This window comes from Salmo salar, chromosome 05 (genome assembly GCF_965601325.2).
Source record: "Salmo salar chromosome 05, fSalSal1, whole genome shotgun sequence".
NCBI classification, from domain to species: domain Eukaryota; kingdom Metazoa; phylum Chordata; class Actinopteri; order Salmoniformes; family Salmonidae; genus Salmo; species Salmo salar.
In genome coordinates, this window is record NC_138295.1 from 27,535,946 (window position 1) to 27,557,859 (window position 21,914).

Genomic DNA, 21,914 nt, shown 5'->3' on the forward strand with positions numbered 1-21,914 from the left:
CTCATGAGAACCAGTTTCATCATAGCGCTTGATGGTTTTTGTGACTGTACTTGAAGAAACTTTCAAAGTTTTTGAAGTTTTCCAGATTGACTGACCTTCATGTCTTAAAGTAATGATGGACTGTCATTTCTCTTTGCTTATTTGAGCTGTTCTTGCCGTAATATGGACTTGGTCTTTTACCAAATAGGGCTATCTTCTGTATACCAGCCATGCCTTGTCACAACACAACTGATTGGCTCAAATGCATTAAGAAAGAAAGAAATTCCACAAATTAACTTTTAACAAGGAACACCTGTTAATTGAAATGTTTTCCAGGTGACTACCTCATGAAGATGGTTCAGAGAACGCCAAGAGTGTGAAAAGCTTTCATCAAGGCAAAGGGTGGTTACTTTGAAGAATATCACACTTTTTTGGTTACTACATGATTCCATTTGTGTTATTTCATAGTTTTGATGTCTTCACTATTATTCTACAATGTAGAAAATAGTAAAAATAAAGAAAACCCCTTGAATGAGTAGGTGTGTCCAAACTTATGACTGGTACTATACATGACGAAACATCCCATTCCAGAACAGAGAATGGCTGTGATTTATTTATTATATACAATACTCTGTACAGTCTAGTCGGTACATGAAGCGTGGTGGACTCTACAGAAATGGATGCTTATGGGAATGATGATTGATGTTTTTTCTTATAACCATAAATCATAGAAGTGTGTCAATAATCACATGGAACTGAAAGCATGAATAAAGCCAAGGTCTAATTCTCAACAGAGTAGAACGGCACATAGTCCAAAGTGTACCTTTGAGCTCCTTTGACGTCTGTATAAATCACAGAGGATTTTTTTTAATCAACTACAACAATCAACATGCTGTAAACATGCTATTGCACATGAAACATCGGCATAAAAAAAAAAGACCTGCATGGGAGTCAAGCCGCTCCTCCCTCTGCCGGGCAAATTATTGAACCTGAAGGGCATTATTTGGGGTTTGTACTTTCCACAGGCAGTGGCTGAGACATGCCTGATGTGCACGATATTGTGCAGGACATTTCCAAGGGATGCGTCAGGTTGTCGCCGGGCGAAGTCAGAGTCTGGCTGTTCTCTTGGAGTGGCCACATCTCCTGCAACGTCAATGAGGGGTGGTGGGCTGGGTGGCTGCTCATTAGTGGTCTCCTCTGCCTGTAGTTTTCCCACACCTGGAGGATGGTCTCTTTGAATGGCCGTGTGGTCAAGGTGTACAGGATGGGGTTGAGGGCACTGTTGATGGGCAGGATGAAGATCACCACCCAGGAGCTGATGGTTCCTATTCGGGAAGAAGATTACATTATTATCCATTTAATACATGAGCAATGGAAATGGATATTCTGCAATCCCATTCTCCTCGGTAGACATACACATAGGGCCTACGGATGGTAGAAAATGTGCCAAACTAAACTAGCCAGTCTGGCCAAATTTCACAAGGCATACATTTTTTACCTGAAAGTTACCCAGGCTAGATGAAATTATGTTCTACAAGCCAGGGTGGCTTGTACTCTAAATCCTTAAGTTCCATTCCTGTGTATAAAGTTCATGCATGGGAAGTAGGGTGAGGTTTGGTGGGTTGGCGGGGTGAAAGAGAAGAGACAATGATGGATCGAGGATGTTCTGTGATGCTGGTCCATTTGTAAACATGCTTTGAGTACAACCACACATTTACATTTAGAGTACCCATCAGTCTGGAAGTGTGCTATTCAATTTACAACCAGAAAATAGGATTAATTATGGAACTAATCTGAATGATGTAATGTTACAAACTCCCTGCTGGAGACTCATAGCAAACCATCTCAGAGTCCTCTCAGAGACACAAACACTAACTTTCTAACCTTTGCAGTAGGCACCCCTCCCCCACTGGAACCTAGCAGGCCAGGCTATGGGTTATAATGTCATAAACTGTCCTTTCACACCTAGGGCCGTGGCCATGGATTGGTTGACAGGGCAGTTGCTAGGGCAGTTGCTAGGGGGCCACACATCTGCTCCTCTTTCTGACTCTCCAGGTCACACACTTTTCAGTCTCTTTCAAGCAGTCACAGAGAAGGCAGCAAGCTCATCTCTGTCCTGCACAACAACGACTTGTTCATATCTATGGACATGTGGCATATATCTGGACATGTGGCATATATCTGGCCATGTGGCATATCTCTGGACATGTGGCATATCTCTGGACATGTGGCATATCTCTGGACATGTGGCATATCTCTGGACATGTGGCATATCTCTGGACATGTGGCATATCTCTGGACATGTGGGATTGCGTGCATGTTTAAAGTTAGTTGTGTATTTGTGTATATTACTGCTAGTTGTTCAGCAGCATATCAGCTTATATTTCTATACAGTCCTTTATCATTTATTACTGGTTTATTCTTTAAGATTCTGTATCTGTGCATTCTTGCCCTGGTGTGTTCATTTGGTATGTGTATATTCATTGCCTCTGTTTCTCCTGTTACAGAACCACTACCATTCCACTAGCTTTCTACACGTCCATTGCATGTCCATTTCATTCCTGTGTGTGTCAATAAAGTATCCTTGTGTGTAACTCTGAGGTTGCCTTATTCCCCTCTGACCGGGGGAGGTGCTAGCAGGTCACAGATTGGCCCAAATGGAAAGTTGCTCTCTTTCATGCAAGTATAATATCTGTAAAAGAGACTGATTGAAATACTTATATTTGATGTAAGATGGCACTGCACAGTAGCCTACATATTCTATGTTTTATAGCCTTCAAATTGACCTTGTCTGTTTGATACAATGTTAGGCTTTCCAAATAAAATGTTTGAAATTATAAGATTAGTCACAGATTATGACAGTACTGAAATTCCTACCTGGAATCTCCACCTGCAACAGTGATAGAATCTTGAGGACAAAGATGGGTATCCAGCAAAGGGAGTCTGTGATGACGATGGAAAAGAACCTCTTGGCTATGGTCACCTCGTTCTTGATATGGTTACTGTATTTAGTCGTCTGTGTCCCTGTCCTCTGGATGTTGTAGAACATACTCCCATAAGACAATACGATTATGAGGAACGCTACCAGGTTCAGGCCTGTTGAGGAAATTACATTCATAAAATTGTTAAAATACTTTAACTTTCAGAACAATTCAAACAATTATTACAGTTAGCAGATAATAATAAAAGACAAACAATATTTACCTGGCTTAAAGAGAAGGAATATAATATATATTGTTAACAGGAAACTCATTCAACAATTTTAGATTAAGTTGTGTGAAAAAAGGACTGGGTGGGGTTGAAATATACTTCTCCCATGGGCAAAGAAAAACTAAAAAGGATTGATGATATTAATTAGCAGTAATTTTGATCTGAATGTACAAATTGTCCAAACAGATCTGCAAGGTAGATGGGTGATTTTAAATATGTTATTGGACCATAAACAGATATGGCTTATTAACCTATACAGACCAAATAATAATGATCCACGTTTCTTTGAAAATATAGATAATAAATGATCAACCCTACAAGCAATACAAGACTCTATTATTATGTTGGGAGATTATAATACTGTTTTAAATACCTCTATGGACCGTAAAGGAAATCACACTACAAACTATCACCTTCATGGAAATCCCAAATGTCATGGATATATTGGACCTAGTGGATATATGGAGGCTTAAATATCCTGACCTAGTGAGATATACATGGCCGAAGCTCAATCAAGCTAGTCGTCTTGACTACTTTTTTATGTCATTCTTGTTGGCACCAAAAATTTAACAAGTGTTGATGGGGGACAGAATGCGGTCGGACCATCAGATAATTGGCATATACATTGCTCTTACTGAATTTTCACATGGGCGAGGATATTGGAAATTTAATCAAAGCCTATTGGATGATAACTTGTTTTAAACTATGACAGAGGAATTTTAACTGAATTTTTCTGACGTAACATAGGTACAGCAGATCCCGTTATTGTATGGAACACTTTTAAATGTGCCTTTAGAGGCCATGCAATTCAGTACTCAGCTCTAAAACAAAAGCAATTTAGGTAAAAAAGGAGTCCATTTTAACAAAGGAAATAGAAGGTCTAACAGAACAGATACAGTCAATAGCAATACAAACTGTACCATAAAGGCTCAGAATAAGTTAGAGGAAAAACAAAAATAAATGGAGGAACTTATTCTAGAAAGGTGAAGTGTAATGTATTATAAAAATCAAGCACACTGGATGGAATATGGGGAAAAAGCATATGTTTTCATTTCAGTCTCCTCCATCTCCTTTAACCGAAGATAATTGTATGGATTTTTTTCTATTAATAATGTAAAATTAACAGCTGTACAGAAAGACTCATGTGAAGGCGAAAAGTCCGGGAAAACTCCAGGGCTGGATGGCATACCAGTTGAGGTATACCAAACGTGTTTTTGATATACTCAGAGGACTGTTATTAGCATGTTTTAACCACTCCTATGTGAAGGGTAGATTATTGGACACTCAACAAGAAGGTCTGATTTCATTATTACGGAAACAGGATACAAATGGTAAATATAAACATGCTGTCCATTTAAAAATATTGGAAGCCCCTTACACTGTTGTGATGCAAAAATTCTAGCAGCATATATAGCACAAGAATTAAGAAGGTATTGTCGGATATTATTCATTCTAATCAGACAGGTTTTTTACATGGACGATACACTGGAGATAATATAAGACAAGTACTGGACACAATAGAATAGTATGAAGAATCTGGGAAACCAGGCCTGCTATTCATAGCTGACTTTGAAAAGGCTTTTGATAAAGTACGACTGGAGTTTATATATAAATGCCTGGAACTTTTATTTATTTTATTTAATAAAGGTTAAATAAATAAAAACAATTTGGAGAATTTCTTTTAAAATGGGTGAAAGTCATGTATAGTAACCCTAGGTATAAAATAGTAAATATTGGCTACTTCTCAGAAAGTTTTAAACTGTCAAGAGGAGTAAAACAAGGTTGTCCACTATTGGCATATCTATTTATTATGGCCATTGAAATGTTAGCTATTAAAATCAAGATCCAACAATAATATCAAGGGGTTAGAAATCCAGGCCTTAAAAACAAAGGTGTAGAGAGCTCCCGAGTGGCGCAGTGCTCTAAGGCACTGCGCTGCAGTGCTAGCTGTGCCACAAGAGATCCTGGTTTGAGTCCAGGCTCTGTTGCAGCCGGCCGTGACCGGGAGACCCATGGGGCGGCCTACAATTGGCACCGCGTCGTCCGGGTTAGGGGAGGGTTTGGCCGGCAGGGATGTCCTTGTCCCATCGCGCTCTAGCGACTCCTGTGGCGGGCCAGGTGCATGCATGCTGACACAGTCGCCAGGTGTACGGCGTTTCCTCCGACACATTGGTGTTGCTGGCTTCCGGCTTAAGCAGGCATTGTGTCAAGAAGCAGTGCGGCTTGGTTGGGTCGTGTTTCGAAGGACGCACGGCTCTCAACCTTCGACTCTCCCGAGTCCGTACGGGAGCTGCAGCAATGAGACAAGACTGTAACTACCAATTGGATACGACAAAATTGGAGAGAAAAAGGGGTGCTTTTTTTTTATAAAAAAAAAATTAAGGTGTCATTGTACACTGATGATTCATGTTTTCTTTTAAATACACAATTTGAATCCCTCCACAGCCTCATAGAGAATCTAGATACTTTTTCTAACCTCTCTGGAGGTTACAACCAAATTATGATAAATGTACTATATTACATTTTGGATCACAAAAAAATGCAACTTTTACATTACCGTGTAGTTTACCAATAAAATGGTCTGATGTTGATCTGGACATACTCGGTATACATATCCTGAAAGAAGTAAATGATCTCACTCCAATAAATGTTTATAGAAAGTTAGCAAAAATCGATAAGATCTTGCTACCATGGAAAGGAAAATACCTGTCTATTTGTGGAAAAATCACCCTGATTAACTCTTTAGTCATATCCCAGTTTACCTATTTGCTTATGGTCTTGCCTACAACTAGCGAATAATCTTCCATGCTGTCCCTAGGAGGGGTGCGTCGCTTGAGTGGGTTGAGTCTCTGACGTGGTCTTTCTGTCTGGGTTGGCACCCCCCCTAGGGTTGTGCCGTGGCGGAGATCTTTGTGGGCTGTACACGGCCTTGTCTCAGGATGGTAAATTGGTGGTTGAAGATATCCCTCTAGTGGTGTGGGGGCTGTGCTTTGGCAAAGTGGGTGGGGTTATATCCTGCCTGTTTGGCCCTGTCCGGGGGTATCATCGGATGGGGCCACAGTGTCTCATGACCCCTCCTGTCTCAGCCTCCAGTATTTATGCTGCAGTAGTTTATGTGTCGGGGGGCTAGGGTCAGTCTGTTATATCTGAAGTATTTCTCCTGTCTTATTCGGTGTCCTGTGTGAATTTAAGTATGCTCTCTCTAATTCTCTCTTTCTCTCTTTCTTTCTTTCTCTCTCTCGGAGGACCTGAGCCCTAGGACCATGCCTCATGACTACCTGGCATGATGACTCCTTGCTGTCCCCAGTCCACCTGCTGCTGCTCCAGTTTCAACTGTTCTGCCTGCGGCTATGGAACCCTGACCTGTCCACCGGACGTGCTACCTGTCCCAGACCTGCTGTTTTCAACTCTCTAGAGACAGCAGGAGCGGTAGAGATACTCTCAATGATCGGCTATGAAAAGCCAACTGACATTTACTCTTGAGGTACTGACTTGTTCCACCCTCGACAACTACTGTGATTATTATTATTTGACCATGCTGGTCATTTATGAACATTTGAACATCTTGGCCATGTTCTGTTATAATCTCCACCCGGCACAGCCAGAAGAGGACTGGCCACCCCTCATAGCCTGGTTCCTCTCTAGGTTTCTTCCTAGGTTTTGGCCTTTCTAGGGAGTTTTTCCTAGCCACCGTGCTTCTACACCTGCATTGCTTGCTGTTTGGGGTTTTAGGCTGGGTTTCTGTACAGCACTTTGAGATATCAGCTGATTAAAGAAGGGCTATATAAATACATTTGATTTGATTTAAATTATATGAGACAAACAATATCCCATTTTATTAGGAACTGCAAGCCAGACAAAATTAAACGGGCATATTTATATAATGAATATGAATTCGGGGGGGCAGAAATGATTAAATATTACAGCATTAGAGGTCTCACTAAAGGCTTCAGTCATACAAAAGTTATACTTAAATCCGAACTGGTTCTCATGCAAATTAATAAGAATGTCTCACCCCATGTTCAAGACTGGCCTTTTTCCCTTTATTCAGATTACAACCTCACACTTTCAGTTATTTGAAAAGAAAATCATCTCCCAAATATCGCAATTTTTCAAACACGCCATAGAAAGTTGGTTGCAATTTCAATTTAATCCACTAGAAAAAAAACAGAACAAAAAATACAACAAATATTGTGGTAAACTCAAATATACTAATAAGTATATAAACATAATTTTTTTATTCAATAAAAAGGTATAATCTTTGTAAATGCATGGAGTTATGTCACACATGCAGCTAACAAAAATATATGAACATGTCTGCTCTACCCGAAATTACAAACAACTAATTGCAGCATTACTGCAAAAAATGGAAGAGGCAAGTCAAAGGGGAAAAAATAGGGAACTTGTCTGTCAGTCCTGCATTAAAGACCATAATTAGTTAAAGAAAATTGTGATAAATAAAAAAGTATACCAATTTCATTTAAGGACCAAACATGGACAGCTGTGCCATATAGATTGCAAAATAGTTGGGAAGAGATTTCCGAGGTACGGATTCCATAGCACATGGATTATGAACTGATACGCAAAACGACGCCAGATTCAAAACTTTTAGTTATTATACAAAATCCTTGCATCCAATAAAATTTTATATATGCGGGCAATACAACCTTCCAAGCTCTGCAGATTTTGCTGCAAAGAGACAGAATCATTAGATCATTTGTTTTGGTACTGTCCATATGTAGCTTGTTTTTGGTCACAAGTCCAGGAATAGCTGAAGAATTGCAACATTTACCTGGAGGTAACTCTGCAGATAGCAATACTGGGTGATCTGAAAAGTCATAGTCAATCGATCAATAATATAATAATACTTTCAGGAAAAAAGTATTTTTTTAAATTTACAATCTGTCAAAATTATGAGAATAGAAAGGTTCAGTACTTTTGTGAAACATCACAGCACAGTTGAAAAATATATGTCAAATAGAAATCCCATATGGATGGTGTTAAGAGATAAATGGGAGGGGTTGAATGGAGTTGAAGGTTGGGAATAATAACAACTAACAAGATAACTAATGTAAAACATACTGTGTCTGTAAAACGTATATAGGTTCAGAACTTTTGTGAAAGAAATAGATGGGAGAGGTTGAGGTTAGAGGAAGGACAGGAGTAAAAATAAACAAAATAGAACAACTGTAAAATAGACTGTGCTTGTAAAATGTATATAGTATATAAGTTGGAAGAAGAAGCCTAAGCGTTTTTGTTCACTAGTTTACTACATTTACGGGAGGGGTGGTAGGGTTAGAAAGTAATAAAGGAAAATATATTTTAAAAAAAGATGTGTATATATACAGTTGAAGTTGGAAGTTTACATACACCTTAGCCAAATACATTTAAACACAGTTTTTAACAATTCCTGACATCTAATCCTAGTAAAAATTCCCTGTTTTAGGTCAGTTAGGATCACCACTTTATTTTAAGAATGTGAAATGTCAGAATAATAGTAGAGAGAATGATTTATTTCAGCTTTTTCTATTTCATCATATTCACAGTGGGTCAGAAATTTACATACACTCAATTAGTATTTGGTAGCATTGCCTTTAAATTGTTTAACTTGGGTGAAACGTTTTGGGTAGCCTTCCACAATCTTCCCACAATAAGCTGGGTGAATTTTGGCCCATTCCTCCTGACAGCTGGTGTAACTGAGTCAGGTTTGTAGGCCTCCTTGCTCGCACACACTTTTTTAGTTCTGCCCACACATTTTCTATAGGATTGAGGTCAGGGCTTTGTGATAGCCACTCCAATACCTTGACTTTGTTGTCCTTGAGCCTTTTCGCCACAACTTTGGAAGTATGCTTGAGGTCATTGTCAATTCGGAAGACCCATTTGCGACCAAGATTTAACTCCCTGACTTATGTCTTGAGATGTTGCTTCAATATATCCACATATTTTTCCATCCTCATGACGCCATATATTTTGTGAAGTGCACCAGTCCCTCCTGCAGCAAAGCACCCCCACAACATGATGCTGCCGCCCCCGTGCTTCACGGTTGGGATGGTGTTCTTCGGCTTGCAAGCCTCCCCCTTTTTCTTCCAAACATAACGATGGTCATTATGGCCAAGCAGTTCTATTTTTGTTTCATCAGACAAGAGAGTACTTTCCAAAAAGTACGATCTTTGTCCCCATATGCAGTTGCAAACCGTAGTCTGGCTTTTTTATGGCGGTTTTGGAGCAGTGGCTTCTTCCTTGCTTAGAGCCTTTCAGATTATGTCGATATAGGACTCGTTTTACTGTGGATATAGATACTTTTGTACCTGTTTCCTCCAGCATCTTCACAAGGTCCTTTGCTGTTGTTCTGGGATTGATTTGCACTTTTCGCACCAAAGTACGTTCATCTCTAGGAGACAGAACGTGTCTCCTTCCTGAGCGCTATGACGGGTGCTTGGTCCCATGGTGTTTATACTTGCGTACTATTGTTTGTACAGATGAACGTGGTACCTTCAGACGTTTGGAAATTGCTCCCAAGGATGAACCAGACTTGTGGAGGTCTACAATTTGTTTTATGAGGTCTTGGCTGATTTTTTTTGATTTTCCCATGATATCAAGCAAAGAGGCACTGAGTTTGAAGTTAGGCCTTGAAATGCATCGACAGGTACACCTCCAATTGATGTCATTTAGCCTATCAGAAGCTTCTAAAGCCATGCCATAATTTTCTGGAATTGTCCAAGCTGTTTAAAGGCACAGTCAATTTAGTGTATTTAAACTTCTGACCCACTGGAATTGTGATACAGTGAATTATAAGTGAAATAATCTGTCTGTAAACAATTGTTGGAAAATGTACTTGTGCCATGCACAAAGCAAATGTCCTAACGGACTTGCCAAAACCATAGTTTGTTAACAAGAAATGTGTGGAGTGGTTGAAAACGAGTTTTAATGACTCCAACCTAAGTGTATGTAAACTTCCGACTTCAACTGTATGTATGTATGTATGTATGTATGTATGTATGTATGTATGTATGTATGTATGTATGTATGTATGTATGTATGTATGTATGTATGTATGTATGTATGTATGTATTTATGTATAGTATTGTCACGGCCCCTCCTCTGCAGTGCAGGGGTGGTTCCTCCTGCAGGCAGAGGAGGGTCGTTAGTGATTGGAGCTGGCGTGATTGGAGCCATCTGGGCTCAGGGTACTTAAACCTGCTGCTTCACTAACCACTCTCTCTCTCTCCTCCAGGTATGATCCTGTTTTGTTTGTTCTTTTGTAGGTTTACTTAGTTTCCACTCAGTCATGTTCACACACACAGATTCATGCATCCATGCACCTCACCTACACCCTACATTATGACATATCCACACCTCATTACTTTTTCTTTGTTTAAAGTTAATCGTTTTTTGGTTTATAATAAAGAACCTTTTGATTGGCCTATACCTGTTGTTCATGTCCCCTCATTTTTGCCACAGGCTATGAGCCGGCCTGTGAGAGTATGTACATGTCAGGAATCCCGCTTCCTGAGTCTGTTTTCTGCCTGAGCTGACTGTTTTTTGTTTTGGAGTCTTTTGTCTGAGGTTCCTGAACGCACCCTGTCTGGTTGCCAGGCGACGAAGCTAGGCGGGAGAACTTTTGATTACCCGCACCTGCATCTCATCAACCATCTGCACACCTGGTCCTGATCATCACCTCTTCATAAGCCCTGACCTGACATCCATTTCCTGCCGGATCGTTAGCAATGAACAGTATGTTGTGCCAGCGTATCAGCCTCATGTTTCCTGAGTTTGTTTTGTTATTTTGTACTTGTTGCCGGTTACTCACTCCCGTTTACTCTGTCTACAGTCATTCTCCCGGAACATTCAACTCCCTTGCCTGGCCGTCGGTGGATTCAGTGACTTCATTGGATCAACCCATTCACTCTCATCAACTCACCTCCGCTGCCGTTCCGTCTCCTGGATTATTCAATTTACACATCAAGACTACCAATAAATACTCACCTTCATTTTACTCACTTTGTCCTGGTCTGCTTCTGGGTTCTGTCTTAGAGAATCGTGACAGAACGATCCGGCCAAAAAATGAATCCAGCGGACCTGGACTCCGTTCACCATGCCATTTCCCTTCAGGAGAAGATGTTGGCACAACACAGCATGGCGCTACAGGAGATCGCACTTTCGGTGCGGAACTTTTCTTCTAGTCTGACGAGTATCCAGGCTCAGCTCAGTTTGCCGGCAGATCATCCACCACCTACTTCACCTCTCTCACCTGTCGCTTCTGGAGATGTTCCCTTTCGTGAGCCCAAGGTTCTGACGCCAGATAAGTACGAAGGGGATTTGGGAAGATGCCGTTCGTTTCTTATGCAGTGTGGGCTAGTTTTTGATCTGCAGCCCCACTCTTACGCCACAGACAAGGCTAGGATAGCTATTGTTATAGCACTGCTGCGTGGAAGAGCTCTGGAGTGGGCTTCAGCCATATGGGAACGACAGGACACCTGCATAGTGTCATACCAGGAGTTCACGGCAGAGCTGAGGAAGCTTTTTGACCATCCTGTCCGAGGTAAGGACGCAGCTAAACGTTTGTTCTCTCTTCGCCAAGGAGCTCGCAGTGTGGCAGACTTCGTTATTGAATTCAGGTCATTGGCTGTGGAGAGTGAGTGGAATGAGGAAGCACTACAAGCATTTTTTTACCAGGGGTTGTCGGAGCAACTCAAGGATGAGTTGATCTCCTATCCTGAGCCTTGTGACCTGGACAGTCTGATAGCATTATCTATTCGGGGGGATAACAGAATCCGAGAGAGAAGGAGGGAGAAGCAACGGGGCACTTCCAATCAATCAGCTACTCGGGGGACCATTCGGGTCAGGAAGTGGACCGGAACGAGTCGCTCATTATTCACCTCACGGGTTAACCAAGGAGGAGCGCCAACGTAGACGTGAGACCAACGGCTGCCTCTATTGTGGTAACTCGGGACATTACATCTCCGCTGGTCCTCAGCGCCCGTTAAACTGCTCGGCTCGCTAAGTTTGGGAGGTCTTTTAGCGAGTCAGTTTCAACCTCTTAACAGTCCTGTTAGACCCCTTTTTCCTGCTACACTCATGAACAAGGATCAGAGTTTAGCGATTAACGCTTTGATCGACTCAGGTGCTCGATGGCAGCTTTATAGATGCCGACTTGGTGGAACAGCTGGGGCTTTCCAAGGAGAAGTTACCGGAAGCCATTGAAGCTACCACTCTAGACGGCAGTAGTCTGGCACGCATCACTATGAGGTCTGAACCGGTTAAGATGTTGTTGTCAGGGAATCATGCAGAGGTTATCTCCTTATTCATTCTGCCTTCTCCCCATGTTCCTCTGGTTCTTGGATACCACTGGCTGAGAGAACACAATCCCACGTTCGATTGGGTGACTGGCAAGGTAAATAGTTGGAGCATTGAATGTCATGCTAACTGCCTTAAGACTGCCTGTTCCCATTCTGTTCCCAGTCAGGTTATTGAGTCGACTCCCCCTGATTTGTCCCTGGTTCCTGAAACATATCACGATTTGGGTGAAGTATTCAGTAAGCAGAAGGCGCTGTCACTTCCTTCCCACTGACCACATGACTGTGCCATTAACCTGTTCCCTGGAGCTACCTATCCCAAGGGACGGTTATACAGTATCTCTCGACCGGAACATGAAGCTTTGGAGACATACATAAAGGAGTCTCTAGCTGCTGGTCTCATTCGTCCCTCATCATCACCCCTGGGGGCTGGTTTCTTTTTTGTGAGAAAGAAGGATGGCTCTCTTCGACCTTGTATTGATTATCGGGGGTTGAATGATATTACAGTCAAGAATAAGTATCCCCTGCCCTTGATGAGCTCTGCTTTCGACTCCTTACAGGGTGCTACTATGTTCACTAAGCTGGATCTACGCAATGCGTATCATCTGGTCCGGATCAGAGAGGGAGACGAGTGGTTAACCTGTTGGGGGTAGGGGGCAGTATTGACACGGCCGGATAAAAAAACGTACCCGATTTAATCTGGTTACTACTCCTGCCCAGTAACTAGAATATGCATATAATTATTGGCTTTGGATAGAAAACACCCTAAAGTTTCTAAAACTGTTTGAATGGTGTCTGTGAGTATAACAGAACTCATATGGCAGGCAAAAACCTGAGGATTCTATATGGGAAGTGGCCTGTCTGACAAGTTGTTCTTCATCTTGGCTCTTTTTATTGAAGAGTGAGGATCTTTGCTCTAACGTGACACTTCCTACGGCTCCCATAGGCTCTCAGAGCCCGGGAAAAAGCTGAACGATATCGAGGCAGCCTCTGGCTGAAACACATTATCGCTTTTGGCAAGTGACCGATCAGAATACTATGGGCTTAGGCGCGTGCCCGAGTCGACCCCATGCTTTATTTTCTTTCATCTGTTTACCTAAATGCAGATTCCCGGTCGGAATATTATCGCTTTTTTACGAGAAAAATGGCATAAAAATTGATTTTAAACAGCGGTTGACATGCTTCGAAGTACGGTAATGGAATATTTCGAATTTTCTTGTCACGAAATGCGCATGCTCGTAACCCTTATTTACCATTTCGGATAGTGTCTTGAATGCACAAACAAAACGCCGCTATTTGGATATAACTATGGATTATTTGGGACCAAACCAACATTTTTTATTGAAGTAGAAGTCCTGGGAGTGCATTCTGACGAAGAACACCAAAGGTAATAACATTTTTCTTATAGTAAATCTGACTTTGGTGAGTGCTAAACTTGCTGGGTGTCTAAATAGCTAGCCCTGTGATGCCGGGCTATCTACTTAGAATATTGCAAAATGTGCTTTCACCGAAAAGCTATTTTAAAATCGGACATATCGAGTGCATAGAAGAGTTCTGTATCTATAATTCTTAAAATAATTGTTATGCTTTTTGTGAACGTTTATCGTGAGTAATTTAGTAAATTCACCGGAAGTTTGCGAGGGGTATGCTAGTTCTGAACGTCACATGCTAATGTAAAAATCTGTTTTTTGATATAAATATGAACTTGATTGAACAAAACATGCATGTATTGTATAACATAATGTCCTAGGTGTGTCATCTGATGAAGATCATCAAAGGTTAGTGCTGCATTTAGCTGTCTTCTGTGTTTTTGTGACATTATATGCTAGCTTGAAAAATGGGTGTCTGATTATTTCTGGCTGGGTACTCTGCTGACATAATCGAATGTTTTGCTTTCGTTGTAAAGCCTTTTTGAAATCGGACAGTGTGGTTAGATTAATGAGAGTCTTGTCTTTTAAATGGTGTAAAATAGTAATATGTTTGAGAAATTGAAGTAATAGCATTTCTAAGGTATTTGAATAACGCGCCACAGGATTCCACTGGCTGTTACGTAGGTGGGACGATTTCGTCCCGCCGGCCCTAGAGAAGTTAACTGGCTTCAATACACCGATGGGTCATTTCGAGTATCTGGTGATGCCGTTTGGATTGACCAATGCTTCAGCAGTATTCCAGAGTATGGTGAATGACGTCTTGAGAGATATGATCGGTTTGTTTGTGTTCGTTTACCTGGATGATATTTTGATCTTCTCTCAGGAGCCTTCCAGCCACGTCCAGCATGTCAAGCAGGTTCTGCAGCGATTGTTGGAGAACCGCCTGTTTGAAGTCCGAAAAAATGTGAATTTCACGCCCACACTACATCCTTCCTCGGGTACATCATCTCCCGGGGAGAGATTAAGATGGACCAAGAGAAGGTTAGGGCAGTTCTGGATTGGGCCCAGCCCGATACGAGATTGCAGCTCCAGAGGTTTCTGGGGTTTGCGAATTTCTATCGTAGATTTATCCGTGACTACAGCCGGGTGGCCGCTCCATTAACTGCCCTGACTTCTAGCACCAGGACCTTCAGTTGGAATCCTGAGGCAGACCGGGCATTTCTGGATTTGGCGCCATCCTGTCCCAGCGAAGCTCTACTGACGGTAAACTCCATCCCTGCGCCTTCTATTCTCGTCGTCTTTTGTCTGTGGAGAGGAATTACGATGTGGATAACCGGGAGCTGCTCGCGGTGAAACTGGCCTTGGAGGAGTGGCGTCACTGGTTGGAGGGAGCGGAGCAACCGTTTGTCTGGACTGACCACAAGAATCTTGCTTAAGTGCAATCGGCTAGACGTCTCAACTCGCGTCAGGCCAGGTGGGCTTTGTTTTTTGGACGCTTTAAATTTTCCCTGACGTTCCGACCTGGGTCTAAGAACGGCAAGGCGGACGCCTTGTCCCAGATGTTCTCCAAGACGGATGAGAGTGGGGCCAAGACTGAGATGATTCTTCCCCAGAACTTCGTCGTGGGAGCAGTCACATTTAGGGTTGAGGAGGAGGTTCTGGCGGCCCTTCGGACGCAGCCCGGTCCCGGTAACGGTCCACCCGGTCGGTTGTTTGTGCCTGAATCTGTCCGTTCTGCCGTCCTCCAATGGTCCCACGCCAGCAAGATGGCTTGTCACCCGGGGGTGGCTCGGACGACGGCGTTACTACGCAGACGATTTTGATGGCCTGCCATGGGAGAAGATACCCAGAGGTTTGTTGCTGCATGCCCAGTATGTGCACAGAATAAGAGTGCCAATCGAGCCAGCTCTGGACTTCTTCATCCCCTACCTATTCCCCGGCGACCATGGTCGCATCTGGCTCTGGACTTTGTTACTGGATTGCCCTCTTCTGATGGGGACACGGTCATTCTGACTATTGTGGACAGATTCAGCAAGTTCGCCCACTTTGTACCTATTTCCAAGCTTCCCTCTGCCTCTGAGACATCCGAGATCCTAGTTAGGGAGGTTTTCAGGGTCCACGGGTTGCCCAATGACATTGTTTCCGACCGTGGTCCTCAGTTTACCTCTGCTGTCTGGAAATCTTTCTGTTTGGCCATTGGAGCTACAGTCAGTCTCACATCTGGATTTCACCCCCAATCTAATGGTCAGGCGGAGAGAGCCAACCAGAAGATGGAATCCACACTGCGCTGCCTTATCTCTTCCAACCCCGCCTCTTGGGCCTCTCAGTTGCCATGGGTCGAGTATGCCCACAATACTCTCCCTACATCTGCTACTGGGATGTCTCCCTTCCAGTGCCTGTACGGTTACCAACCCCCCTTGTTTCCTTCTCAGGAGAAGGATCTCTCTGTACCCTCGGTCCAGGCCCACATTCGTCGTTGCCACCGGACCTGGCATCGGGCCAGAAAGGCTCTCCTTAAAGTTTCTGACCGTTATCAGCTCCAGGCGAATCGTCGCCGGATTCCAGCTCCCGCTTATGCCATCGGTGATAAGGTATGGTTGGCTACACGGGATCTTCCTCTGCGGACTGAGTCAAGGAAACTGTCACCGAAGTTCATTGGTTCGTTTGTGGTGGAGAAGGTGATCAATCCTGTTGTGGTTCGACTCAAGTTGCCTAAGACGCTCAGAGTCCACCCCACCTTTCATGTCTCCTGCCTCAAGCCTGTGCACCTCAGTCCTCTGCTACCCCCTCCGCCTCCTCCTCCTCCTCATCGGAGGTGGTCCAGTCTACACGGTGCGCCGCATTATGGATTCCAGACGGCGGGGTCGAGGTTTCCAGTATCTCGTGGACTGGGAGGGGTATGGTCCTGAGGAGAGGAGTTGGATTCCTCGGCGTCAGATCCTGGATGATACCCTCATTCGTGACTTCTACCACCTCTATCCTGGCGCTCCGGGTTGTCCGCCCGGTGGCGTTCGTCGGAGGGGGGGTACTGTCAGGAATCCCGCTTCCTGAGTCTGTTTTCTGCCTGAGCTGACTGTTTTTTGTTTTGGAGTCTTTTGTCTGAGGTTCCTGAACGCACCCTGTCTGGTTGCCAGGCGACGAAGCTAGGCGGGAGAACTTTTGATTACCCGCACCTGCATCTCATCAACCATCTGCACACCTGGTCCTGATCATCACCTCTTCATAAGCCCTGACCTGACATCCATTCCCTGCCGGATCGTTAGCAATGAACAGTATGTTGTGCCAGCGTATCAGCCTCATGTTTCCTGAGTTTGTTTTGTTATTTTGTACTTGTTGCCGGTTACTCACTCCCGTTTACTCTGTCTACAGTCATTCTCCCGGAACATTCAACTCCCTTGCCTGGCCGTCGGTGGATTCAGTGACTTCATTGGATCAACCCATTCACTCTCATCAACTCACCTCCGCTGCCGTTACGTCTCCTGGATTATTCAATTTACACATCAAGACTACCAATAAATACTCACCTTCATTTTACTCACCTTGTCCTGGTCTGCTTCTGGGTTCTGTCTTAGAGAATCGTCACAGTACAGTCATGGCCAAAAGTTTAGAGAATGACACAAATATTAATTTTCACAGTCTGCTGTCTCAGTTTGTATGATGGCAATTTGCATATACTCCAGAATGTTAAGAAGAGTGATCAGATGAATTGCAATTAATTGCAAAGTCACTCTTTGCCATGCAAATGAACTGAATCCCCAAAAAACATTTCCACTGCATTTCAGCCCTGCCAGGAAAGTACCAGCTGACATGTCAGTGATTCTCTCGTTAACACAGGTGTGAGTGTTGACGAGGACAAGGCTGGAGATCACTCTGTCATGCTGATTGAGTTCGAATAACAGAATGGAAGCTTCAAAAGGAGGCTGGTGCTTGGAATCATTATTCTTCCTCTGTCAACCACGGTTACCTGCAAGAAACACGTGCCGTCATCATTGCTTTGCACAAAAGGGATTCACAGGCAAGGATATTGCTGCCAGTAAGATTGCACCTAAATCAACCATTTATCGGATCATCAAGAACTTCAAGGAGAGCGGTTCAATTGTTGTGAAGAAGGCTTCAGGGCGCCCAAGAAAGTCCAACAAGCGTCAGGACCGTCTCCTAAAGTTGATTCAGCTGTGGGATCGGGGCACCACCAGTACATAGCTTACACAGGAATGGCAGCAGGCAGGTGTGAGTGCATCTGCACGCACAGTGAGGCGAAGACTTTTGGAGGATGGCCTGGTGTCAAAAAGGGCAGCAAAGAAGCCACTTCTCTCCAGGACAAACATCAGGGACAGACTGATATTCTGCAAAAGGTACATGGATTGGACTGCTGAGGACTGGGGTAAAGTCATTTACTCTGACGAATCCCCTTTCCCATTGTTTGGGACATCCGGAAAAAAGCTTGTCCGGAGAAGACAAGGTGAGCGCTACCATCAGTCCTGTGTCATGCCAACAGTAAAGAATCCTGAGACCATTCATGTGTGGGGTTGCTTCTCTGCCAAGGGAGTGGGCTCACTCACAATTTTGCATAAGAACACACCCATGAATAAAGAATGGTACCAACACATCCTCCGAGAGCAACTTCTCCCAACCATCCAGGAACAGTTTGGTGACGAATAATGCCTTTTCCAGCATGATGGAGCACTTTGCCATAAGGCAAAAGTGATAACTAAGTGGATCGGGGAAAAAAACATCTATATTTTGTGTCCATGGCCAGGAAACTCCCCAGACCTTAATCCCATTGAGATCTTGTGGTCAATCCTCAAGAGGCAGGTGGACAAACAAAAACCCACAAATTCTGACAAACTCCAAGCATTGATTATGCAAGAATGGGCTGCCATCAGTCAGGATGTGGCCCAGAAGTTAATTGACAGCATGCCAGGGCGGATTGCAGAGGTCTTGAAAAAGAAGGGTCAACCCTGCAAATATTGACTCTTTGCATCAACTTCATGTTATTGTCAATAAAAGCCCTTGATACTTATGAAATGCTTGTAATTATACTTCAGTATTCCATAGTAACATCTGACAAAAATATCTAAAGACACTGAAGCAGCAAACTTTGTGGAAATTAATATTTGTGTCATTCTCAAAACTTTTGGCCACGACTGTATATGGTACACAGTACCAGTCAAAAGTTTGGACACACCTACTCATTCCAGAATTATTCTATATTTTTACTATTTTCTACATTGTAGAATATTAGTGAAGACATCAAAATTCTGAAATAACACATATGGAATCACATAGTAACCAAAAAAGTGTTAAACAAATCAATATATATATATATAGAGATTCTTCAAAGTATCCACCCTTTGCCCTGATAGTAATTAAACATAGAAAAAATAAAGAAAAACCCTTGAATGAGTAGGTGTGTCCAAACTTTTGACTTGGAATGTTTATATTTGCAAAAAATATATATGGGGGATTGGAAGTGATGCAGACAATTACATTGGCGGATGCTACAATCTATCTGACATATTAAAGCTGATCTACCCCTACATTTAAAAAAATACAAAATAATTAAATAAAACAATTATTAGAGTTCGACACACATGGGACAAAGGCCTGTGTGACAACTTTCATGAGCCAAAATCAATTTGTTTTAGGGGCCCAATGTGGTACTGCCTTTGTAACAGATAACGAGATACATTATAGAAAAGCACTTATATAGAAACCTTCAGCGATTATGGAAATATGTCTTCTGTTCTCAAGCCCATGAGAGTATGTACCCCTCATTGAGAGGCTGAAAGCGCAACAGTACCACCCACAGTGTAGCAACCCTAGAGCAATTCGCTCAAGGGAACAATGGAAGTAAACATGGTGGTTGGGATTCTGACAACAGCAATCTTCTTGTTGCCAGTTAATTTACCAGACTTGGGATTTGAACCAGGCAGCAACCCTCCGGCTACTAGCATGCCTCTTTAAGCTCTGGGCAAATAAGTGAACCTCGTGATTTTAAAAGGGAAGCTACAATTAATAAGCAGCACTTGGAAATATATAGAAATAGGCCATCTTCCTGTCAGTGACATTGGAACAATGCTCATGTCAGAGTGACATTGGAACAATTCTAATTTCAAACTGAAATTGGAAATAGACAATACTCATTTCAGAATGACATTTACATTTTGACCTTGACAGTGACATTAAGTTAAATAAGACACCCACCCAGGAAAATGACGATGGAGTACACCTGCGCCCCTGTCGTCTCAGGCTGCTCTGAGTGTAACGGAAAACACACGCCGTTGGTACCATAGAAGTTCCGGAACAATCCTTTGAAGACCAGGGGGAGGAAGGCGATGACGAAGCCAATAAACCAGATGCTGAGGAGAATGGAGACGGTGCGCCGGCGGCCCGGGGTTAGATACCGGAAGGGGTAGACAATACAGATGTACTTCTCCAGGGTGAGGTAGGTGAGCAGCAGGACGGAGACCTCAGTGGAGAGCATGGCGAGGGAGCCGATCACCTGACACTGGACGCTGTCCATCCAGGCCTGGGCGTGGCGGTTGTACTCGCCGCGGAACTTGAGGTCATAGGCGCCGATCATGAAGAGGTAGACACCCATCAGGCCATCGGCACCTGGGTGGTGGAAGTGGGTTGCAACAGTAATTACAATGATCCAATTGAACTCAGTGTATGGATTGATACTGCTGGACTTTTTACAGTGAAACAGATCTCTAACGTCATAGTTCGGTTACCTGTGCACTACTTTTCAATCTATCTCCTTGGTTAAAGGGACATCTCACTCCATAGTCAATCAATTCTACTGTCATTTGGGAGTCATAAAGTGCAGAAAAGAGTTACTGTAGAGTTACATGAATGCAAACTTCTGTAATTTAATGGGCCAAGATTTTAGTCACAGTAGTATGCCTTCAGAGCATCTACAAGTGGAATATAGGCACAGCTCAACTTCAAGACACTTCTGAGGTATGAATTTGACGGACAAATTGATTTCAGAGTGAATCTGTTCAGTATTAATAGCAGTGTCATGTACAAACTGCTATGTTATAATCAGCAATGACAAACTTTTCTGGTAATATATTAACTTTATCTTACACAAACTTTGAAGTCTATTTGACTCTGCTGAGATGTCCCCTTTTTCCGTAAGCCATTCATTAACATAGAGATGAAATATTTGTGCAACAAAATCAAACTAAAATTTAAATCGAACTGAAATTTCAGACGTAAATGAAATACATAATTTTGGTCCAAGATGAATTTATCTGGCTGGTGTTTGACTTTGGCCACGGTGATGCCAAAACAGACAACATATTTACCGCTCACACTTCCCCTCAGTAAATGACACTAGGCTCTGTCTATTACAAAATTCAGTGACTCATTGTATAACATAACGCTAGACCATGTAATTGCACTTCCTTTGATATGAAAAGGTACCAAATGTGCATGTCAAAAAGCATTTTTCATCTGACACATTACAGTGTGAAGCATGGTGGATTGCCAAACCCATTCTGATCTTCACAGGGATAAGTCCTAAACATATACTGTCTATCTAGTTAAATTGAACAGAAAGGTGTGTCTTACAGTGCAGGGAACAGAGACAGGGAAAAGTCAGGTAATCTAGCTATCCCACTGACTTCCAAGGGACTAAGACATTAATATGTCTCTCATTCTCTGCATCACGGTATCTGTGACAAATCTAGTTTAATTGAGCAAAAATGTGGGCCTGACTTGTAGCAAAGGCATAAAGACATGAAATGTAGCCATGTAATGTTGACTCCCTCTGACTCCTAGGGTAGTACAACATTAACATACTATGTACTAATGGTTCAGTGGTGGTCACTGCGATTGTCGACAGTTCAATAAATAAATAAACCTGTATATTAAAGCTAAAGTCCCCAATTCAATAGTTTGCGGATCAAGGAAACCTGCACTGAGGGTTCACTAAGAATGTTCACTCTGTATCTGTGATGTTCACATTTTAATCGACACACCCCGGACGTTGTCCCTCTCTTGGACATTGTCATTGGATATTGGAGCGAAACCTCACCTTCCCTTACAATAC

The 21,914-nt window shown here is 42.9% G+C and overlaps 1 protein-coding gene across 1 annotated transcript in view; it reads right to left on the reverse strand.

Moving 5' to 3' along the window:
* Nucleotides 1-588: 588 nt before the first annotated feature.
* Nucleotides 589-21,914, reverse strand: part of LOC106604530 (relaxin receptor 1) — a 139,504-nt gene continuing 118,178 nt past the window's right edge. Inside the window, exons 17-19 of the mRNA XM_082974915.1 lie at nucleotides 20,060-20,470; nucleotides 2,857-3,075; nucleotides 589-1,304 (exon numbers count right to left, since the gene is read on the reverse strand). Coding sequence (XP_082831041.1) covers nucleotides 979-1,304; nucleotides 2,857-3,075; nucleotides 20,060-20,470 — 956 coding nt within the window. The 3' untranslated portion in view covers nucleotides 589-978. The remainder of the gene's footprint in view (nucleotides 1,305-2,856; nucleotides 3,076-20,059; nucleotides 20,471-21,914) is intronic.